Source organism: Oratosquilla oratoria, chromosome 3, assembly GCF_046742065.1.
Source record: "Oratosquilla oratoria isolate Oo_2021 chromosome 3, ASM4674206v1, whole genome shotgun sequence".
Classification (NCBI taxonomy): domain Eukaryota; kingdom Metazoa; phylum Arthropoda; class Malacostraca; order Stomatopoda; family Squillidae; genus Oratosquilla; species Oratosquilla oratoria.
Window position 1 is genome coordinate 37,934,919 of NC_134779.1, and position 22,464 is coordinate 37,957,382.

Consider the following 22,464-nt stretch of genomic DNA (forward strand, 5'->3'; position numbering starts at 1 on the left):
TATTCCTCCATCCAGAAAAGATATTGCTGATAAGTACTTGGATCTTGTGTATGAAAAGGAATATAAAAAGTGTGCAGATGACCTGAATAATGAAACTGTATGTCTTTCAATTGATGGGTGGTCTAACATCCATAATGAGCCCATAATATGTGTCACTCTAACAACATCCACTGGTCAGATTGATTTAGTTGACACAATAGACACACCAAGGAAACCTCACACTGCTGAATATCTTCTACAACTTGTACAAAATTCGATCAAGAAGGCTGAACAAGATTTTGGTTGTCACACTGGAAGTGTTGTGACAGACAATGCAGCGAACCTGAGCATACCGTCCTCACATATGGCTTATACCGTTCCTTGTACAGGTAAACGTCGACTTACGATGGCCGCGACTTACGATTGTTCGACTTTACGATGACGACGACGATATGATAATTTAACCCCTTCCATACGGTGCCGCACACGTAGGCGTCATGAGGAGCAAGTGGATTCGCAACGCTGCCATATCGGCGTCTTGATTATATTTATTGTAGTCGCCCCTGTGTTTTTACATTCTCTCAAATGTGCCTGAATCCCATTCTCTGTGGTTTTCAAAATTCGCGGGTGAAAGAGAGAACGATCGATATAAGTGGTGACTATATTTTATGATGCGAGTATTATTACGTCACGTCGTACGGCTGGCATTGGCTGCTGCCCGCGAGATTTAAGTTCCGTACTGAAAATACATATTATAGTGTTTGAATATGGTAAAAAGGATAAAAATAATTAAATAAACTACTGTACATGTTTAATAGGCTATATTCAGTATCTCTGGTGGTTAATATACAGGTAGGCTAGGTACAGTGACCACGGAACAGTGATACACAAATTGGGGATCGACTTACGATGAAATCGTCTTACGATGGCTCTATCGAAACCTAATGCCATCGTAAGTCGACGTTTACCTGTATACTGTGGATGTGCTGTGTTTTACGACACTGCTTCTGACCCAGGGCGGTGGGCAAGGTGCAGGGATGACCCGTCATCCAGGAGGTGCTCAGATGAGAGGGAGGGTGGGAGGGGTGTGGAGTGTATTTAGGGATGAAATGGGTGGGAGTGTTTTTATGCCTTTCCCTTTTTGGCTACCTCCCTTGAAAGGGGGAAAAAGCCTTGGTATATGTATGTATGTATATGTATGTTGTATACTTGTGGCACGTCTATATAACACTGCTCCTTATATTGATATGCTAAAAATGTCCTTTATTAATCAGATCGCATATCAGGTAGCAATCTCACAATATTTAAGATCAATAAAAAAAATCTATTTAAATCAAATAAATCTGATTTAAATGAAAAAAAAAATCAATTTTTTATATTTTTTAAAAAGATAGAAAATTGCCAACCCTGGTGTCCACTAATCTCATACAATAATACCTGTTAAGCCCGGCTAAAATTGTCATTTCAAAGCATAACAGTGCCTTAAAAATAGTTTCAAATTTGACTATAAAAGTTTATATTAACTTATATTGCATTGAATAAGTCAATAGTTGATATATTTGTCATATATACAATGTTAGGTTTCTAGTTTTGATATATTTGTCCAATATAAAATATTAGGTCACAAAGAAAGCAATGGCCTCCGCTAGCGGACCCAGGGATCTGGGTGCGCATGTCCTGTGTAATAGTAGTCCTTGATATATACATATATACATACATACATATACCAAGGCTTTTTCCCCCTTCCAAGGGAGGTAGCCAAAAAGGGAAAGGCATAAAAACACTCCCACCCATTTCATCCCTAAATACACTCCACACCCCTCCCACCCTTCCTCTCATCTGAGCACCTCCTGGATGACGGGTCATCCCTGCACCCTGCCCACCGCCCTGGGTCAGAAGCAGTGTCGCAAGACACAGTACATCCACAGCAAGGCCGCTTCATTTAATCGGCGACCCCCCCTCTCCGTCCCCCTTTGCATATAAGGAGAGGACGGGGAGAAATCCCTTCGGGCTGCGTCAAAATTTACTCACACATACTACCCCACCCCCCACCCCCCCCACCCATTCCTCCTCATGCAGTCACAACATCATCCATATACAACCATTCTCCACTCACCTCTGTCTTCCGTCCTCTCCCTTCCTTCCTCAACAGACATTCCCCTCTTCCCCAAAGCCCCCTTCACCCCATCCATCCACCTCATCCTAGGACGTCCCCTCATGTTCACTCCCTCCACATCTGCCTTCCATACCTCTTTTACTAGTCTTTCTTCACTCATTCTTTCCATGTGTCCAAACCATCCTAATATTCTTTCATCAACCCTATCTCCCAAATCCTTTTTTACCCCTGTTCTCCTCCTCACCTCCTCATTTCTCACTCTATCCAGCCTAGTAACCCCCACCATACTTCTCAGACACCTCATCTCAAACACATTCAAACTCCTTCTCTCTTCTCTCCTTTGTAATGTTCCACGTTTCTGCCCCATACAGTGCTGTTGGCACAATCACTCCTTCATACAGTCTCCTCTTCGCATCCATTCCCAAATGTCTATTCCTCATTACACTCTTTAAACCACCAAGGCATTTACTCGCTTCTCTCAATCTACATTCTACCTCCACCTTCACTCCACCTTTTCCTGCTACACTTGCACCCAAGTATCTAAAACTATCCACTTCCTCCAGTCGCTCTCCCTTAATGTTCACTTCCAGTCTACTGCCACTTTCACCCCTTGTACATCTCATCACCTTACTTTTACCCACATTTATCTTTAGCTTTCTTCTATCACATACTCTCCCACCAGCTTCCTCAATCCCTCCTCTGACCCTGCCACAAGCGCAGTGTCGTCCGCAAACAACAGCTGGCTCACCTCCCACTTTTCTCCATTTTCTTTAACCATCTCCAATACCTGACTCACTACCCTAGCATTCACCTCTCGCACCACCCCATCCATGTATAAGTTGAACAGCCAGGGCGACATAACGCATCCTTGACGAAGTCCCACCTTTACTTCAAACCACTCACTCTCTCCATTTCTAATCCTAACACATGCTCTACTACTCTCATAAAAACTCTTGACATCTCCCAAAAGCTTTCCTCCTATCCCATAAATCTGCATAACCTCCCACAGTGCCTTTCTGTCTACCCTATCATAAGCTTTTTCCAGATCCATAAAAGCCCAAAAAACATCCTTCCCCTTTCCTATAGCTTTCTCACATATCTGTCTTACCACAAAGATCTGATCTACACAACCTCTACCCGTCCTAAATCCACACTGTTCCTCACCAATTACTCCTTCTGTTCCTCTCCTAATCCTCTCAATTAAGATCCTCCCATAAGCCTTCCCTACTACACTCAACAGGCTAATCCCTCTGAAATTACTACATTCACACTTGTCCCCTTTTCCCTTGTAAAGAGGAACTATACAGGCACTACTCCAGTCCTCTGGTACTCTACCCTCTCTCCAGCAAACATTAAATAACCTCACCAACCAGTCCACCATCACTGAACCTCCCTTTTTCAGACATTCTGCATGACATCCATCCAGACCAGGTGCCTTACCTGCTTTCATCATCTTTACAACTGCCTTCACCTCATCCTTCCTTATTTCTCCTCCATTCTCCTCACTCATCACTCTCATTTTCTTCGCATTTCCCACTGCAGCTATCTTTCCTTCCCTATCCTCCTTCACATTCAGCAACTCCCTAAAATATTCTGCCCATCTTCCCCTCACTGCCATCTCTTCCATTATCATCTCTCCATCTGTACCTTTTACCTTTTCTTCCCTACTTGATTCGCCTCCTCTTCCTCTCTTAATTTCTTTCCAAAACATCTTTTTATTACTTTCAAAATTTTCTGTCATACTCCTACCCCATTTCACATCTGCTCTCCTCTTTGCCTCCTTTACCTTTTGCTTTACTTCTCTTTTCTTTTCTTTGTACGCCTCATATGACTCCCCTGTCCTCTTTTGTAACCAATCTGTGAAAGCTCGCTTCTTCTCTTCTACAACCTTCTTTGTTTCCTCATCCCACCATTCACTACCCTTTCTTCTATTTCCCCCTGTCCTTCTTGTTCCACACACCATCCTTGCACACTTTAAGACTCCCTCCTTGAACCATCCCCATTCCTCCTCCACACCCATCTCTGCTCTATCCTTTACTCCCTCCCACTCCTCCTTCAGCTTCTTTTCGTACTCCTTCTCCTTTTCCTTTTCATTCAAGGAGTTCACTCTAAGAACCTCCCTACCTTTTGTCCCTTTCCTCCTTCTCCATCTATCCTCCACTCTCAGCTTACCTTCCACCAAAAAATGATCTGATATTCCCCCACCCTCTCCCCTTAGCACATGTACCCCTTAGCACATGTCCATCCTTAACTCTTCCTATCATAATCCTATTTACCACTACATAATCCATTAGCGCTCTATCTACCACCCTTCCCTCCACCACCCTCTCCCATGTGTACTTGTGCTTGACTTTCTTCCGAAACACTGTATTTGCTATCATCAACTCTCTTTCTAGACACATTTCCACCATCAACTCTCCACTACGATTCTTTCCTGGAACTCCACACTTCCCAACCACTCCATCGATTGGACCATTTCCCACCCTAGCATTAAGGTCTCCCAGTACTATTACATTGACATTTCTTCCTAAACCCTCTATGCACTCATTTAAATCTATCCAAAAGGCCTCCCTTTCTTCCATGCTCTTCTCACTGCCAGGCCCATATGCACTTACAAAGACCCACATCTCCTTTCCCAGTTTCACCTTCATCCACATTATCCTTGAGGAAACCTCCTTCCACTCCACTACACGTTTACCTATCTCCTCACTTACTAGAATAGCCACCCCTTCCCTCCCTCGCCCTCTCTTCACTCCTGATAACCTCCCACTTACACTCACCCTTCCCTTTCAACTTAGTTTCACTCAAAGCCAACACATCCATCTTTCTTCTCACAAACATACTACCTATCTCTTCCCTTTTACTCTCATCTGTACCACATCCACGCACATTAAAAGACCCAAACCTTAGGGTGCTGGCCCGAGGCCCTCCAGCACCCCTTATGCCTTTCCTTTTCTTTTTAGGAATCTGCCCCTTGGGGCTACAGGGAGAAGGATGCCTAGTCCCTCTCCCCGTCCCTTTCTTCTCGCCTCTTACGATCCAAGTGGGAAACTTGGTGGCAGTATTCTTTTCCCCCACCACAGGGAATTCCCCCATCACAGAAAGAGAATACTCAGAGAAATGGTACAGGACAGCAACAAGGGGTTGGGGGACAGCATAACGGAGGGACAGTCGTAGCATAAAAGTGTCATCATTTCTCTATGAACAGAATTTCTTCTATCATAGACAAAATGATAGAATTTCTTCTATCATAGACAAAATGATGTGTGGCTCTGGTCCGTAGGGGCGCCCCATATAGACCCTAAAGTATCGACTGCATGCTACTTTGCCACAATAACAAGCAGCCAATACCCCACAAAACAAACATAAAAAAGGGAGAATTTTACAGGTTCCCTAGACAGAAAAACAAATAAACAGATAGAGAATACAATATAAACATTAAGTTACAAAATGAATCATCCACCCACTCATCCTGAAGTTGGTGCAACACAGAATATGATTCAGCTTAATGCCACAAAAACTTCCCCTATCAGAAGGTTAGGACAGTAGGCCTTACAGGACTTTGTAGCATGGACACCATTGTTAAAATAATGATGCCACAAACACTTCCCCAAAAAGCAAATTCCACACACGTACCATCAGAAAGCAGGAAAATATTAAAAATAATATGTAGGACAAAACTAAACACAAAAGAAAATATTATCAAAATACACTGGGGTCATGCGATTTGATGGTCCATGTTTCAATAACTCCAATTCAATCTCAATAAATTCCTATCCCTAAACCTTAATTTAACAATTAAGCTTACAAATTTGACACTCAAACTGCCCAAATACACACACACACGGTGGCGGAGTGGTAAAGCACTGGCCTCACAAGCCAGAGAACCGGGGTTCGATTCCCCAGCCGGGCGGAGATAAGTTGGGTTTGTCTCCTTTCACGTGTAACCCCTGTTCACCTAGCAGTGAGTAGGTACGGGACATTAGTCAAGGAGTTGTGACCTTGCTGTCCCGGTGTGTGGTGTGTGAGTGGTCTCAGACCTACCCAGAGATCGGCAAATAATGAGCTCTGAGCTCACTGCCGTAGGGTGGTGTTTGGCTGTCTCGACAGAGACTGCAGCAGATCCGAGGTGAATACACACGGAAAAAAAAAAAAAGCTAAAATGGAGGCGATTCAATTTTCAACATATCATGTTTCAACACCTCAAAAACCACCCTAACCCTGTCAAACTGCAAGACCCCAGTGTAGTAAAAACCTCTCATGCAGATGGCCCAAACAAAATATCAAACACCTGAAACATCTGGGTCCTGTAGAAATAAAAATCTTCATAAACATTTTCAACCCCCCATAACTATACAATGTCATTCCAATGAGCTGGGAGAACACAAAATACCCATTTTGAAACCAAATAAACTGCCTAGCATCCTACAGACCAATCTATCCATCCACATCTACAGTCTCCACCTTACCTACACTAATGGAAAGACTGATCTTAGAAAAAATTAAAACACACATCCCTATCTCACCAATTCAACATAGATTCAATGAGGGCCATTCCATCAACATACTGCTCTCAAACCTCATCCAACAAAGACTGGAAGGCTTCAATAAGGAAGTATCACCTAAAAGAAAAGCAATGATTGCAAAGAACATAAATATGGCTTTTGACACTGTACCTGGACACACTGGGTCAACAACAAATTATCAAATGGACTTGCATATACAATAATGATAAGAAATAGCTAAAAAAAAATCCTGGCCTGAAGCATATACAGTGTCACCTAACAATCATATCTTGGGGATCACAAGATTGTACAATGGAGTCCCCCAAGAATTACTATTACCACCAACACTACTTAACCTATTCATAAATTACCTAAAAAAAAGTACTGCAACTACAAAATAGCAGCCACACACATACTTAACCCCCAAGAAAACACGAACCAAGGAAGAACCCAACAATCAGATTACATACATACCGTATTTTTCGGACCATAAGGCGCACCCGTAATTTGCTATTCCCCGTCCTTACATAAGGCGCACCTGGTCTCGTCATCAGATAATCATGCATATGTGAGTGCATTCAGAACTGAACATTTTCGTTGTTGAATGAGAAAAATCGGTTGGGATTTAGCAAAATTACAAAAATAAATTATATAAATATTTTTTTATTTTGGTCAGTGAAATCAGACCACCTCCATGGACGGTCTGCCCTGCCAATACCCCTAAAAAACAACATAAACACGTTACGGGAATTGTGGGGAATAAAACCAACATTAGCAGTTTTATTCCCGGAATTCTCTATTCACTTAAAAACACAAGATTACAAATGAAGGTAATTTTTAGTTTCGACCATGGGCACCATATAGCAATAGAAATTAATTATTAATTTTTTGTAAATTATAATGTATCAACGTAATATGCAATTTTGTGAGCGGAAATAAAAAAAAGGTGCGAAAACTGATGTCGTAAGTAACGAAGTCGTGTCGGACGAATGATACGCCATGTTTGTTATGATAGATGCCGACGTCGAAGAAATGAAAGGGTGATAAATTCGTCTAACCTAACCTAACCTGTGTTTAATAAATCATTACCTGCAAATTAAATGCCATCCGGCTCAGCCTCGCTGTCGTCGTCGTGAGAGACGTCGGCGTCCTGATCCTATGCTACCGACTTCATTCATTAGCATATTTGCTTGTAGCAAGGTATTTTTCATTTTCATTTCCGCCCACAAAATTGCATATTACGGTGATACTTTTAATTTACAAAATTAATAATTAATTTTATATTGCCTTATTGCACCTATGGTCGGAAAAAACAACAACTAAATGACTACACTCTGAGTGGAGCGAGACTAGACCAACGCAAAATGGCTGTCTGTGTTGTGGATGCTATCATATCATAGCCATGATAACGTGAATGAATGCGGTGGCATGGACTCGAAAACTGTCGAAGTTTTCGCAATTTTCTTGTCAAGATACATGCATCTTGGTTATAACTTGGCTGTAACTTTTGCTGGGCCTATGCGCTGTCGCCGTCGGCAGGCTAGCTACGAAACGTGTCAAAATAATTCGTCACTGTCCGAGGCATTTTTTTGCACTGAAGCCACACATAAGGCGCACCTCACGATAAGGCGCACCACCCGATTTTGGCCGATTTTAAGGATTTTGCCCGCGCCTTATGGTCCGAAAAATACGGTACATACACTAAGGCTTTTACCCCTTACAAGGGAGGTAGCCAAAAAATCAAAGGCATAAAGACCATTCCCACCCATTCCATCCCTAATACACTCCATTCCCCTCCACCCTCTACCCTCCCTCTTATCTTGGCACCTCCTGAATGACGGGTCAATCAGATTAAATTGGCAAACTTTCACACTGGACAAAAACCTACAAATTCTAGGCCTCACTTTTGATACACACATGAATTTCAACCCACACATCAAAGACTTAACAGTGAAGACAAATAAGAAACTGAACAAGAGCAGTGGGAGGAGCAGGATTTGGAAAGTAGAGAGAAGCACTTATCACTGTAGATAAACAACTCACAAGAACTACACTTCACAATTAAGAAAACAAAGATTTCCTACAAACAACATAAAATAAAGAATTAAGAAAAACTTGCTGCATTAAAACAACCCCAACAGAATCCCTGCATTCAAAAACTTCCTTTCCACAGAGCAGCACATGAGAATGACAGGCACACAAAATTGAAGGACTACACCGAATGCACGAATGCAATAAAAATGAAAAACAGCAACATACTATCCAAACATCTACAATAACCTGCCCCCTATATCCCATAATATTTCCATATACACACATATACACTCAGATTAAAAAACATGCACTCCACAATAACCTTCATATTCTATATTTCATCAAATTCCACCACACATCAAACCCAACTACAAAATCACTTCTAAGACAAGAACCACTGCACTACTGCATTTTGGTCACCACTGCAAATTGACCTCTTCAATACAAGTCAAATATTGTGCACAAGTATTAGGCTGCTTGAGGTACAATGATTTGATGATGCATCACAATATGTGTCATGAAAAGACAAAGCAAGTGAAAGGAGAAAATATATGTGATAACTTGTGAACATTTCACCATGACTATTTACAGCAGCCTTTCATGTAGTAATAACAGACTTTTACTGAGAAACATTTTTCTAGTTTATGACAAGTTTGCATTAAATAAACTATAAGGTCTACAGTGTGTGTGTGTGATTCACCATGGTCTTGGATCACCTGTTGGACTCTTGATCGACAGCTATTTCCCTCCCGGAAGAGAGCTCAGAGCTCATATATGACTGATCTATGGGTAATGCTGTGACTTTACAAGCACACACACCCCCAACTTCCCACCCACAAGAGTTGGAGTAACGACTTGCAGTGCGGCAATACTGAAATTATTTCAGCCCTGGGTAGGATTTGAACTCGGACCACCATTGTGGCAGCTGCAATCGCTACCACTGCACCATTGAGTGTGTGTGTGTATTTACCTAGTTACCTGGTTGTATTTTACGGGACGGGAGCTATGCTTGTTGTGACCCGTTTTCGTATCTCTCCACGTCCAGTTTTTTCTTTAAATCGTGTATAGTTCTGGCATTCACTATTCCACTGTTCAATTTGTTCCAGACATTGATCACTCTGTGTGGGAAACTATTCTTTTTCAGGTCTCTTCTGTAACTGTCTTTCTTTAGTTTCTTTTCGTGTCCATGCATGTGTACATGTGTGTGCATTCACATTGGCCTATCATACTTCTGTCTCCCTCTCTCTCTCTGACTCAACCCTTTAGTTGTTGTAGCAATATGAGGCAGGAGTTGGCTTTTTCTGGCTGTAAGTGTGATTGACACACACACATTTATGTTTGGGGGTGGTTGGATGACACAAAGAGGGTCACGAAGAGGAATTAAGCACAATAGTTCACCAAGCTACAACAGCTGCTTTTGTTCTATCACATATATAACATTACAACTGTAATATTTTCCTTTATCTCATTCTCTTTCACCCTGAATATGGAAAATGCAATCTCTCTCTACATGAAAAAAAAAAAAAAAAAAAAAAAATTAGTTCACAAGATGAGGGTGGGGCATAATCAAGCCTGTACATCTGATCAATTATTTCTCTCTATCTACATGAAAAAAACATGAAAAAAGAAGCACTACACAAATACACACAAGTCCACTATCTGTTCTCACCAGCTGCCCCATGCATAATAACCCAACACAAAATGAGGGTGGAGCATGATCTAGCTGATTTATGTGATTGGTGGGAACAGGAATGGTGGGTGAAGTAGAACTTCAAGAACATTATAAAGAATCAGAGAATCTCCAGGGAGAGCCAACACAGAATACGGGAATGCTCAGTTACAACTACAAACTAAATCTAGTCAAGATGCTGACATCGGCATCCTCGTATGCACACTCATGCCTCAAGACACCGATGTCAGCGTCCTCATCTGATAAGAGTTAAAGCACTCTCCATGTAGAACTGCCCAGGCACAACTCCAATTATCCCACATGCAATTCTCACAGAGAGGAGTACCTCATTCTACACAGCTGTCTATAAACTTCAATTGTATTTATTACACTTTCTCACATATAGCAAGCTGATAACTGACAACTACTCTCCTCTCCCTACCCCTTTGAGCCAGTGACAAAGAAACATGAGAAGAAACTCAAAAAGGATAGTTATAAAAGACCCGAAAATAAAATGGTTTTCCACACAGAGTAGTGGATATCTGGAACAAACTGGATAAAACAATAGTGTGTGCAAAAACTATACACGAATTTAAGAGCAAACTAGACACTGCAAGATACAAACATGGGACACCACAAGCATAGCTCCCCTTCCCGTAAGATACAACTAGGTAAATACAACTAGATAAATACAATGATACAAAACAGACAACAGTCCAAAGTTCTTTCCCAAACATATCTGTGAGAGGTTCTGAGACCTGTTGCCAGCCAGGAGCTGCATGTTTTCCACTTTGTGAAACTTGAGGTAACAATTGATTGTTTATTCACTAGATAATGCGTTGAAATACTGCATAATGAATAAAAATAAGTACACTTCAGTGTATTGATGCTAAATTGTATGAAATTTTTAAACAGTTTCACACTACATACATCTCAATGTGAAATAATGGTCCTGAGCTGTCAGGATTTAGATTTTACTAAGGAGGTAACATTTCCACCAACAGCTTTGTCAATGAATTGAATAAGTTTTCAGCTGAGGTTAGTGAATGCAATGCAGCTCAGTTTTAAAATTCATTCAGATAAACAATCAAGCATAGTGATTTATTCCTGACCCCATCCAATCTCATTATAGATTTAATGGTCTCCTGTCAGTATGTTGTATCACTGTAACACACCTTTTACAATATTCATGAAAACACACTAGACACATTCTCTCCCACAACCCTTTACCCCAACCCCACCACAGGAACAGAAGTAAAGAATAGATGGTCCCCTTGGAGTGATATCAGAGATTTGAGAAAAACCTCACAAACAAGTGTTAGGAAAAATTAAAGTGCCTCTGCATTACTCTGCGTGGAAATTTGTATCAACATGTAAAAGAATACTCCATGACTCCTGTCACCAATGAATTCCTTAAAACAGTGATTGCATATAATTTCTTATACAATTAGATGAATTTACTGCAAACTGAAACTATATATCTGATATACATATAACCACACAAACTTTCAAACTTTTCACAGAACAAAAAAAATTCCATTACTTACTTGGTCTTTGTGTCCTTGGCTTTCTGAACATCTAATATGTGAGCCTGCATGTCGTCCTCAAGGTAGTCTAAATGTTTACTGAGATCAAACTTCTCTTCCTCACAAACTTCATTCACTTTGGTCTTGTCCCTTTCCACTTCATATGTTGGACCATCTTCAGACTGTTTAGAAAATGATTTTTTGTTGGTTCCTCCACTTCCCCCACCACCACCACCACCACCACCCCCACTGATTCCTCCAGTACCACCACCGTTTGACCCACTTCCTCCACCACTACCACTACTTGTTCCACCACTTCCACTTGTACCACTCCCCGCAACACTGCCAACACTACTACCACTCAAAACACCTGTGTTGGCACTCCGAGTGTTACTTGGGGGAGGTGTTGGCGGGTCCTCTTCTTCATCACTGAACATTGCTTCATCTTCAACATGATTACTATTATTTATATCATTATCATTGTTTACTGTACTGCCCACAAAGTCTAGCCCTGTTTCTGCTATCAGGTCCATCCTTGTAACAGAGGCTGAGGAAGGTACTGGGGAGGCAAAGTCATCAGTCTTCATCTCTAAAGTAGACGACTGGCAAAATTCAGGAAAAGTTTCTCTTATGAGTTTACGAAGTTCGATATCCATGCGTTGGTTGTCAAAAAGTGGTTCTAAAGACTGCACTACTCGTTTTTCCAGAATCTGCCGCAACGAACTTGTAACACCTAATCGCACTTTGTCCGCAAGAGGAGGGTGGAAATTGGGAATTATCTGGAAAATTAGAGGTATGGATAAGTTCTTACGAATTCAAGAATTTCTTACAATAACAAAACTACCTCCAAAACTTCAAAACCCAAAAAACATGATGAAACAGCTAACAATATCCTAAACACAAGATATCAAAATGATAGAGGAGTCTTCATCACTACCATATCTTAATTTTGAGATAATTAAATCCATGGCCATTTTTTCTGAATTGATAACCTATCAGGAGGTGCTCAGATGAGAGGAAGGGTGGGAGGGGTGTGGAGTGTATTTAGGGATGAAATGGGTGGGAGTGTTTTTATGCCTTTCCCTTTTTGGCTACCTCCCTTGGAAGGGGGAAAAAGCCTTGGTATATGTATGTATGTATGTATGTATGATAACCTATCATATTATGACCATCCAATAATACTGTAATTAATCATTATTGCCTCCAGTTTCAATGACTGGTAATCTATAGCCCTTCCAATGACTGGCAAGGGTCCCTGGGCCCTCCCAGTCCTCTCTAGGAAGAAAATTTGGATTGTTGTCTGTATTGTGTGAGTGTGGGACTATTTCTACATCAGTGGCAAAAAGTAGTGGGAGGGCAGCAGATGCTGGCTGTCAATGTCCTATATGTGAAAAAGTAGAGGAAATACAGCTGGAGTTGACAGAGATCTTGGGCCCAGTATGGAGACCAGGCGCCAGCCCCTTGAGGTCACACCTCAAGACAGAGGTGAGAGGCTTGACAAACAGGTACCTATAATTGGTCCCTATGACCATTCAAGATCTGAGAAAACAATGGTATGACTTGAATAAATTAAGGACTATTTTCAATATATAATCTTGAAAATACAATGATACAGCAATAAAGCTAGGACAAATAGTAAAAATTACAAAGTTCAAAATGTGTATTCTACAATGTGTCTGAATTGTACTGAGATGTACAATGATTTTGATATGCAGACACTTTTGTGAACAATGGAAGAGAACTATACATCCCTACACTTTTTCCTTCCCTCTCTATCACTCAGCATCTTTCTTGCAACTTGGTTGTTACTATGTGCTACTGTGTTGTTACACAATTACACTAACTCCTTTTAATTCAATGTGTTTTCAGTGGTGCTCTGCATGATTGAGTACATGTTGTACAACTGACTACCTCTCTAGATATGTTTATTGTGTTTGGTATCATACATCTTAGTGACCCATCTCATTATACAAGAATTTGTTACATAATTATGAAACAGAACCTAATTCCTCATATCTTTGAGACTTCCCTCTACTTTCAAATACAAGATACTGAAGTACAAGCTGGCACCTCTTACCCGACATAAGAAATCTAACAAAGTCGTGGTCAACACAGGATGGGGCCTCATGGAATGGTACATTACTAAAATACCAGGTTCTGCAAGATAAAAAGAACTTTTAACTGAAGTCCAATAATACATCACATGAACAAGATGAGATCAGTCTTCTGTTTTTTTTTTTAATGAAAGTATAATCAACAACTTACCAATATTCATGATATTATCTGTTTCTGTGTTATAGAAGAGCCAGTCAAAGAACAAAGACAACTTTGAGTTGGCTGTAGCAACAGGTGAGGTGCATGATGACAGTAGCCACCCAATCACAGCCCAGCGAGGTATGATGTCTGAACACAACACCTCATTGGATGGGTGGATACAGCCAATAATAAACCGGATTAAGTCACATCGCAGTGTTTGAGACTCTGGTGTGTTGAGGTACTGTGAAATAAAAAAATATTTTATTTTTTTCCATTCTATGAAAATGTTAATACCTATCTTAATTTATCTTTTACCACCTATGTCCAGCAATTCACTCTTGATCAAATTTGTGCATTAAAAACAAGACCCCCACTAAAAATATTGGGTAACTTGAGTCTTTCTACTCTATCTATATTTGTCCAACACAGAGATCACATTACCTGTCTTTGAAACCATTCCTGGTATCTTTTCTGTGTGCCAAACTTAACATCTGTACATAGGAACACCATCTTCTTCTCCATCTCTGGCGTCAACCGCACAACAAAGAACCGCCTTGATGTTCTCATTTGAAGTAACTGCTGTACACCTAGTAATTAAAAAAAAGATGATGTTACTCCCAACCTGTTACATGACAGTAAAATATAGACAATATGTCAATTTTAAAGACAATAAATCACCTCAACTTACCAGTAAAATTTGGTGCCAGTGACTGAGGTGAATGAAGAATGTCTCTCCAGAGAGCTTCTATCTCAGGTATTCTCGCCACATTTTGTAATAATCTTACTAAATCTCGCCCAATCATGAGACAATCCTGATAAAATAAATGTTGGTGCTTTCTCACTAAACCACTTTTGTGTGCTTCATTCTACATCCATTCCACTAACAATGACTATGACAAACTCACAAAAATACAATTCTAATTTTTCCACAATGCATTAAAATATGACTGACAACTTCTACAAAATTTCATTTACCTGAAATCTTTCTCTTAACAGCCCAACCACAAAAGTGGTTTCTTTCTGCCTCAGACTGGCATACTGCTGTCCATGGTGGTCTTCCAAAATACGAAGGTATGTATATGCCACTGAAGCAACTATTACTGGAAATTTGTCCAGCCATGGTCTACAAGTAAATGAATGATATAATGTAACTTCAGTGAAAAATACAGCATACGCTTTCATCAGGTAATGATTTTCAAACATTAATCCAACTCATAACCATGGCACTTGACTTATCATGATCCAAATGCAATATAAACTTACCTGTTTTCCCTTAATATATCCACTAAACTTTCTGCCAGCCAAACGTTTTTAGGTGATACATCTCCTCCTGCTATCTGACGTAATAAACACCACACAACACCTTCCACATTATTTACACCACTTTTGACAAGTTCCTTAACCAACCAAAGTAACTGTCTCCTCACACCATCTTGCAGTCTAGAGAAACGTTCCCCGATAATTTGATGGATCAGTGTCTCAGTTACAACTTTGAGGGAATCTCGGGATAACAAAGTCAAGTCATGATACAGCTGTAAGAAAAAAGGAAAGGTACTCATCACCATGTACCAAGAGACTCCTACATACTACAGATATAATAAATTCCACCAATCAGTGCGGTCAAGGAGGCTCGAGAACCTTAGTAAAAACATCTCTTACTTATAAATTATATTAATTATTGCCTTATGTTTCAACTAGCCAAGATCAAAGTGCAAACACAGTTCCCCACACTTCCACTTAACTTTAATGGTCAAAGTATATATACAAGATAAATTTGTCATCCATAATTTAACTAAATCTTAAAACAATAGATATCCTTAGACCTAAGATATGGTCAAAATTAAAACTTACCCGCTGAGCATTTTGCTGATCAGAGAGAATGCCAACCAACAGTCCAAGACAAACATCATCATGTGTTTTTTTGTCATCTAAGGCTCTATTGAGGACATCGTGAGATTCCTTCTCTGTCAAGCCTTTGGTGAGCTGATTGACATGGTTATAAACTCTATCATATTTCTGAAAAGAGGAAAATATTCTACTATATAGACTGCATCAAAATAAAATAAAACACATAAGTGATGATGATATGGTTTAACGTCATACACTCCCCCCTATCGGGAGGCTAGGACGGTGCCCCTCACAGAGGGCTTTGTAGCGTGGAATTTAATGAACCATGCCCTTGGTTCAACTTCGCTGGTGGCAGGATTCGAACCGCCCTCACCTCGACCTTCGCCGCATAAGTAAACAAATAAATAAACAATAATAATTATGGAACCAAGAGACAAGTTATAGAGACATGGTAGATGCAACTTTATGAAAAAAAATTACATGCTAAGGAAATTATGTGAAGAAATTTATTGGAGGGAATCCAGAGACAAAAGAAACACAATTTTAACATGCACATGAAATATGTGCCAAGAGTAACTCGGAGAAAACCTTGGAGAAAAAGAATTGGTTTTATGGTAGTTGTAAGACAGCAAAAAGGGAGATACAACATGAGAAAAAACCAGGTGTAAAAAGAACAATAGAATGAAGGAATATGATTTTTGCAGTCTTGAGAATGAATTCTCTGCAGGTCTAATTTCTGGTGGAGTTTGGTGAAACAGAAGTTTGCAGTCTATTAAGGAGTGCTTGTTTTGTGATGTTTCAATATGATCAAACTGTATGGTATTGGAAGTAGACTTGCAGACACTTGAGTAGAATACTACTAGAATTTATTTTTATGTTGTGTTTGGTAGACTATATGTGATGTGAAGAGTAGGTGTGTTCAAGGGCTCTTGCAAAGAATTGTGCACCTATCATTCCCATGTAAAGAGATTTGGTTTCTTAGTGTTGTTTTACACTGCCAGTTGCTTATACAATGATTAGCATTTCTTTCAGGTATCTAAATCCCATAACTTAAATTGTTCTATGTTCAGTTATCTGCAAGAGAAACATGGGGCAACAGACTGAGTGATAAGGTAACATATTTTAGGTTTTTTGTCTAGTAGGAAAGGGTGACCAATATGACCACTAGGTCCCTCTATGATTCATGATAGTTGGGGGCAACATTACTGAGAACTTCAGAGGGGATGCAGACTTTTAGTTTTGTGTCAGCCATAAATGTTTTTGGCTGTTCTCTTGTTGTTGCAATGCTGGTTTATCAGCATTAGGTAATCCACCTATGAAAGAGCTTTGACGTTTTCTTGTTTCTATTTTTTTCTTCCTTTACTTTATTAATGTATACCTATTAGGGATATCTCATATCTGTGTTGCATTATTTTATGTATTCTCTGGGAACATATTTCTTGTCTGTTTTTTTATTGACTGAACAGTTTTATGGAGTCAGGTGTTAAGGATTCTAGTAACGGCCCATGGACTGGTCATGCATCATTATTTTGTGATTATGAACTGATCAACACTCAAGGAACAATGGTGAGTACTTTTAGCCTTCACTATCACTCCTCTCTGCTATCCTCCTAAAATCTCACCTTTCCCAATTCTATGACTCCACCTCTTTGAGTGATATTGTCCCCGAGAATAGAAATGCTTGTTGTCGACAACAAAATACTCATATTTAGGGGATTGTAAGCCTTTCTGTAGCTTTATCTATACATGATAACCTAGTTGCAACAGAGTTTTCTACATCATCTTATGTTTGTGTATTTTAGGCCATTCTGATTTGTCAAAGTTTATCCTTTTTTTTTTTTTTTTAAGGCAAGTTCGATGGTGATCTTTATTGGGAAGTGGTCTGAAGGGAAGTTATGATTTTCCATACTGTTTGTAGATGGAGTGAGGATGAGAACAATGAAATGTCTGGGGAAAGTCACTAATTATGTTGAGGAAGTTGTTTTGAGGGGAGATAATTGGAGTTTAGTATGTCTACAAAGGGATTGGTCAAAGACTTTGTTTCCATTTTGACCTACTAAATGTGTGCATAGCCATACGAGCTAATGTATATTTAGGTTTCCACTCTGGTTGAAGCTGGGTTGTGTATCCCTGAGGTGTTCATCATGTTAATGCTGCATAGATACTTATGGTGTTCTATCTTGTTTTCTTCATTTGTGTGTTCTTCAATAAGATAAGACAAAAGAACATCAAGAAATGCAATTCTTCATACACATACATAGATGAAATTTCAAAGTACAGAAAAGATTCATATGGTACAGGCATGTCATGAGGGATGAGTTACATGGGGAGGAGTGTGACAGGAATGGAGGTGGATGAGAGAAGAGAGTTAAGAGACCATGAGGGATGGATGGGATCATATGGGATCATATTAGAGACAAGAGCTTTGTGGGAAATGACTGGAAAAAACAAGCTGAGAGGCTGATAAGAAATACAGACCTGACACAGAATCAGGAAAAGGTGAAGAAAGACTGCAATCAGGTGATATGTTGTACATACCCAGTTATGTAGCCCACACACAGAAAGAAGAATAAAAGAAGGGTTGTGATACTACAATGAAAAGCATTCAAAATTGTTCCACACCTCCCACATAATGCATAAATTAGAACATTGAAAGAAATGAACAGAACTGATGTGGAGAGTGGCATGAGACCACAATGAAAATAAATGAATAAACAAATATGTAAATAGATGAATAAATTATATCAAGAAACACAGCCTTTATTTCTTTACTTGGTAGACTGACAAGAGGGCATGCAAAAAATATATACACACACAAATAAATCAATAAAATAATATATATATATATATATACACACACACACATATAAAACTTTAACATACTACTTTCTGTATATGCAAGGGATGTACTCTGGAAAATTGCCATAGCATAAATTTACATAAAATTCAATACTGTACTTAATTCACTGAAAAAAAAAAAAAAAAAGGTTAAATTCCTGTAGTCCCCACTGTGACCTGCAACATCCTTCAGACTCTCCCTTAGATCTCTCTGGGAAGAAACTTTGTACTGCTGTCTATGTTGAATTAATATGAAATAGTTTGTCTCTGGCTTATTATAGTAAGAAGAGGAGGACAGTTACTCATTGTCAGCTCTTGTGTGAAAAGTTAGAGGAAATGTAATTGATGATGATGGAAAGGATCTTAGACCTGGTCTTGAGATCGCGTGTTTGTCTTTTTGGGCTGCACCTCTAAACATAGGTGAGGGTGTTGACTGGCTTTGAAGATGGGTGGCAGGCAAATTATTATTTTCTGATATCTTCCTTGCAGGACCACCACTAGCAAGTACCTATCACTGTTCCCTTTTACTCACATTTTCATAAAGCAAAGAAAGTACTAATATTTATGAAGGTACAAAAAGTAATAATCACAACTTAGGTGAAATTTTTACACTCAAAATGGGAACTTGCCAGAAATAGCTTTGATCCACATATGTAAATTTACATAATGGAGACATGCATAAGGGGCAAATGTAGACATATATAAACAGGTGTTAGAGGAACCCTACATCTCTTCAAGTGTAGTGGTTGTGATGCAAGCCATCTTCAGAATATAAGTTACACTACCCTTTCATTAAGTACTGATGATTACATTGTACTACAGCTTTGATAATATCTATCTATATATATATATATATATATATATATATATATATATACATATATATATACATATATATATATACATATATATATATATATATATACATATATATATACATATACATATATACATATATATATACATATATATATATATATAATGTATATACATATATATATACATACATACATGTATATGCTAATAAGAACACGGGTATGTGTGTTCACTTATGCAATGTAGACCATTTGGAAAAAGAAACTAACGAAGCAAAGCGCTTTCGTATATTACATCTTCAGTGCACTGAAGATGTAATATACGAAAGCGCTCTGTTTCATTTGTTTCTTTTTCCAAGTGGTCTACTTTGCATATATATATATATATATATAATAACATACATATATATATACACTACATATATACATATACACACACACACACATATATATATACATATATATATATATATATATATATATATATATATTATATTACATATATACATATTATATATATACATATATTATATATATATATATATATATAAATATATATAGATATATTATATATATTACATATATTATATATATATATATATATATATATATAGTATATATATATATATATATATATATATATATATATATATATGCGTGTGTGTGTGTGTGTGTGTGTGTGTATGTGTGTGTATGTGTGTGTGTGTGTAATAAAACCACTTGGAAAATAAAATGAAAGGTGACCGAACGTTTTCGTCTATTTAAGACATTTGAAAATGTTGTAAATAGACAAAAACGTTCGGTCAACTTTCATTCTATTTTCCAAGTGGTTTTATTACACATTTTGTGAATCATGTGTTTTTGTGATTTATTCGCATGTATATATATATATATATATATATATATATATATATATATATATATATATATATATATATATATATGTATATATATATACATATCATCTAATACTTGGTTTGGTGAGTAAACACAGTAGTTCAGGGTGTTTAGCATCAGCTATTTATATTTACTGTAGTGATGCAATCCCACCTACAAAAAACTAAAGGAAAATCATATGTAAATTGAATATATCCTATATACTCTACTTCTAGTGTAAACCAGGATGACTGACCTCAAATATGAGTGGTTTGCGTGTACTGCATTTAAACTTGAAAATAAACCACATCCAATTTTAAAGGAAACTCAAGGAAAAACTGATAGGATATTACAAATCTTACTTAAACATTACTTCTTTACATGAATATATTTGTTTACCAAGAAGTAGGCAATATGAAGAATAACAAATACTTTTTACACCCTGTAAACACACACCCAGTTTGTAAACACAAGCTAGGTACATTTAAATCCGTAATGTTCCAAGAGGTATATTCTTCATTAGAACATTTGATTGAAATAGATATGGATCCAAAAACTATATAATATTCATCTTACACAAGACTTCTTGCATTCTATTGATAACGCGTGATTTTGTTTTGAGTGCATATGTAGGTATAATTTTTACTGATGACAGACATTCATATGATATTCTACTGAACACCAAAGTAATGATGGAAATATGCCACATATATCATGATACTCTATTTGATTTCATATATATTATACCACTTCAACAAACTGCACCTCTTATATTGTTGTTTCTTGTGTTGTTGCAAGTTGCACTCAAGAAAATAACTCAACATGCATTCCATATACAAGGTAGAAACCATTTAGGAGCTTATATTGATACATAAAATCAGGCTTAAATAATTACATCGGTTCATATAAGGCAAATTACAATTGCCTATGCTGCAATTGCAAACTCAATTTTCTGCATCAAACACTGCAACTACTCTTGTGTATAGAACGTACACTACTATCCTCAGTGGCACGATGAAATTCTGGATCACACAACGGCAATTATTGGTAGTACCCGCTATTTACTATGGCATAGCAAAGGTGGGGACCATCGGTAGTGTTGTCTTTGTGGCCTGCTTGCTCGAAATCCCTTACTCTTTCCAATATATTTATTACTGGTGACGTTATATTTTACCCGACAGCATTCACTACGTAATAACTGAGGTTCGTCTGAAATGACTGACCCCTTATGAGGATGTACCTTTGCTATGACCAAAGGAAAGTCCTAAATAGCTCCTGTTGACACGATCAGCTGTTTCGAGCATAGCGCCTCCCCTCGCCATCATGTGCACTCTGCCTCGTTCGGCTCCCACCACCGACGAACACTTAACTATCACTCTTCCTACCTCATCTTGCTCGGTGCGGCCTTCCACAACCGACGTGGTGAATAACCGAGACGTTGTGGATCTTTCTGATGTCATTATGGTAACATACTCTGCCTACAGCCGGTGCCAAGAGGCAAAAATAAGGCGCGCTGCAGACTTGTTCTCTTGCCAGTATGGCCGCGCATCCGTAGCGCGGTGGAATACACGAGTGGCGGAGGTGAGAGACGTGGTGCGGCCATGGAGAGAGTAGTCGGATCGGAAGAACTACCATCATAGTGCTGCCACTCACTCCGGAGGGAGAAGAACGGCCGAAGGCAGTACGACCGAAACTCGGCTATTTGGTTCGTTATCTTCCTAGATAAGGGGGGAAATGTGCTCTAAATAGGCACTGCATGGTGCTTAAGACCATCAGTAATGCCACAAGAAGTATGCCATTGATGGTCATCACGAGAAACTTAAAATTGTATTGGCATTTCACAAATCACACATGTAGTGTGGGCTGGGCGTGCATTGGACGGTAGAGTTGGAGGCAAAGGATGGAGGGACAAGAACGGCTTGAAAACTAGATGGTCAACCATACATAAGATTCGTTTAGAAAGGTGATTAGGATTGCTGTTACAAACAGTGCGTCTCCAGCT

General features: G+C 38.8%; 1 protein-coding gene across 2 annotated transcripts in view; it reads right to left on the minus strand.

Annotated features, from left to right (window-relative positions):
- Positions 1-22,032, minus strand: part of IntS3 (integrator complex subunit 3) — a 47,691-nt gene extending 25,659 nt beyond the window's left edge. For both annotated transcript variants that reach the window (XM_076179523.1, XM_076179513.1), the window contains exons 1-9: positions 21,848-22,032; positions 15,937-16,101; positions 15,349-15,617; positions 15,061-15,208; positions 14,774-14,897; positions 14,527-14,672; positions 14,095-14,326; positions 13,907-13,986; positions 11,851-12,608 (exon numbers count right to left, since the gene is read on the minus strand). In XM_076179523.1, coding sequence (XP_076035638.1) covers positions 11,851-12,608; positions 13,907-13,986; positions 14,095-14,326; positions 14,527-14,672; positions 14,774-14,897; positions 15,061-15,208; positions 15,349-15,617; positions 15,937-16,101; positions 21,848-21,922 — 1,997 coding nt within the window. In that variant the 5' untranslated portion in view covers positions 21,923-22,032. The remainder of the gene's footprint in view (positions 1-11,850; positions 12,609-13,906; positions 13,987-14,094; positions 14,327-14,526; positions 14,673-14,773; positions 14,898-15,060; positions 15,209-15,348; positions 15,618-15,936; positions 16,102-21,847) is intronic.
- Positions 22,033-22,464: the final 432 nt, after the last annotated feature.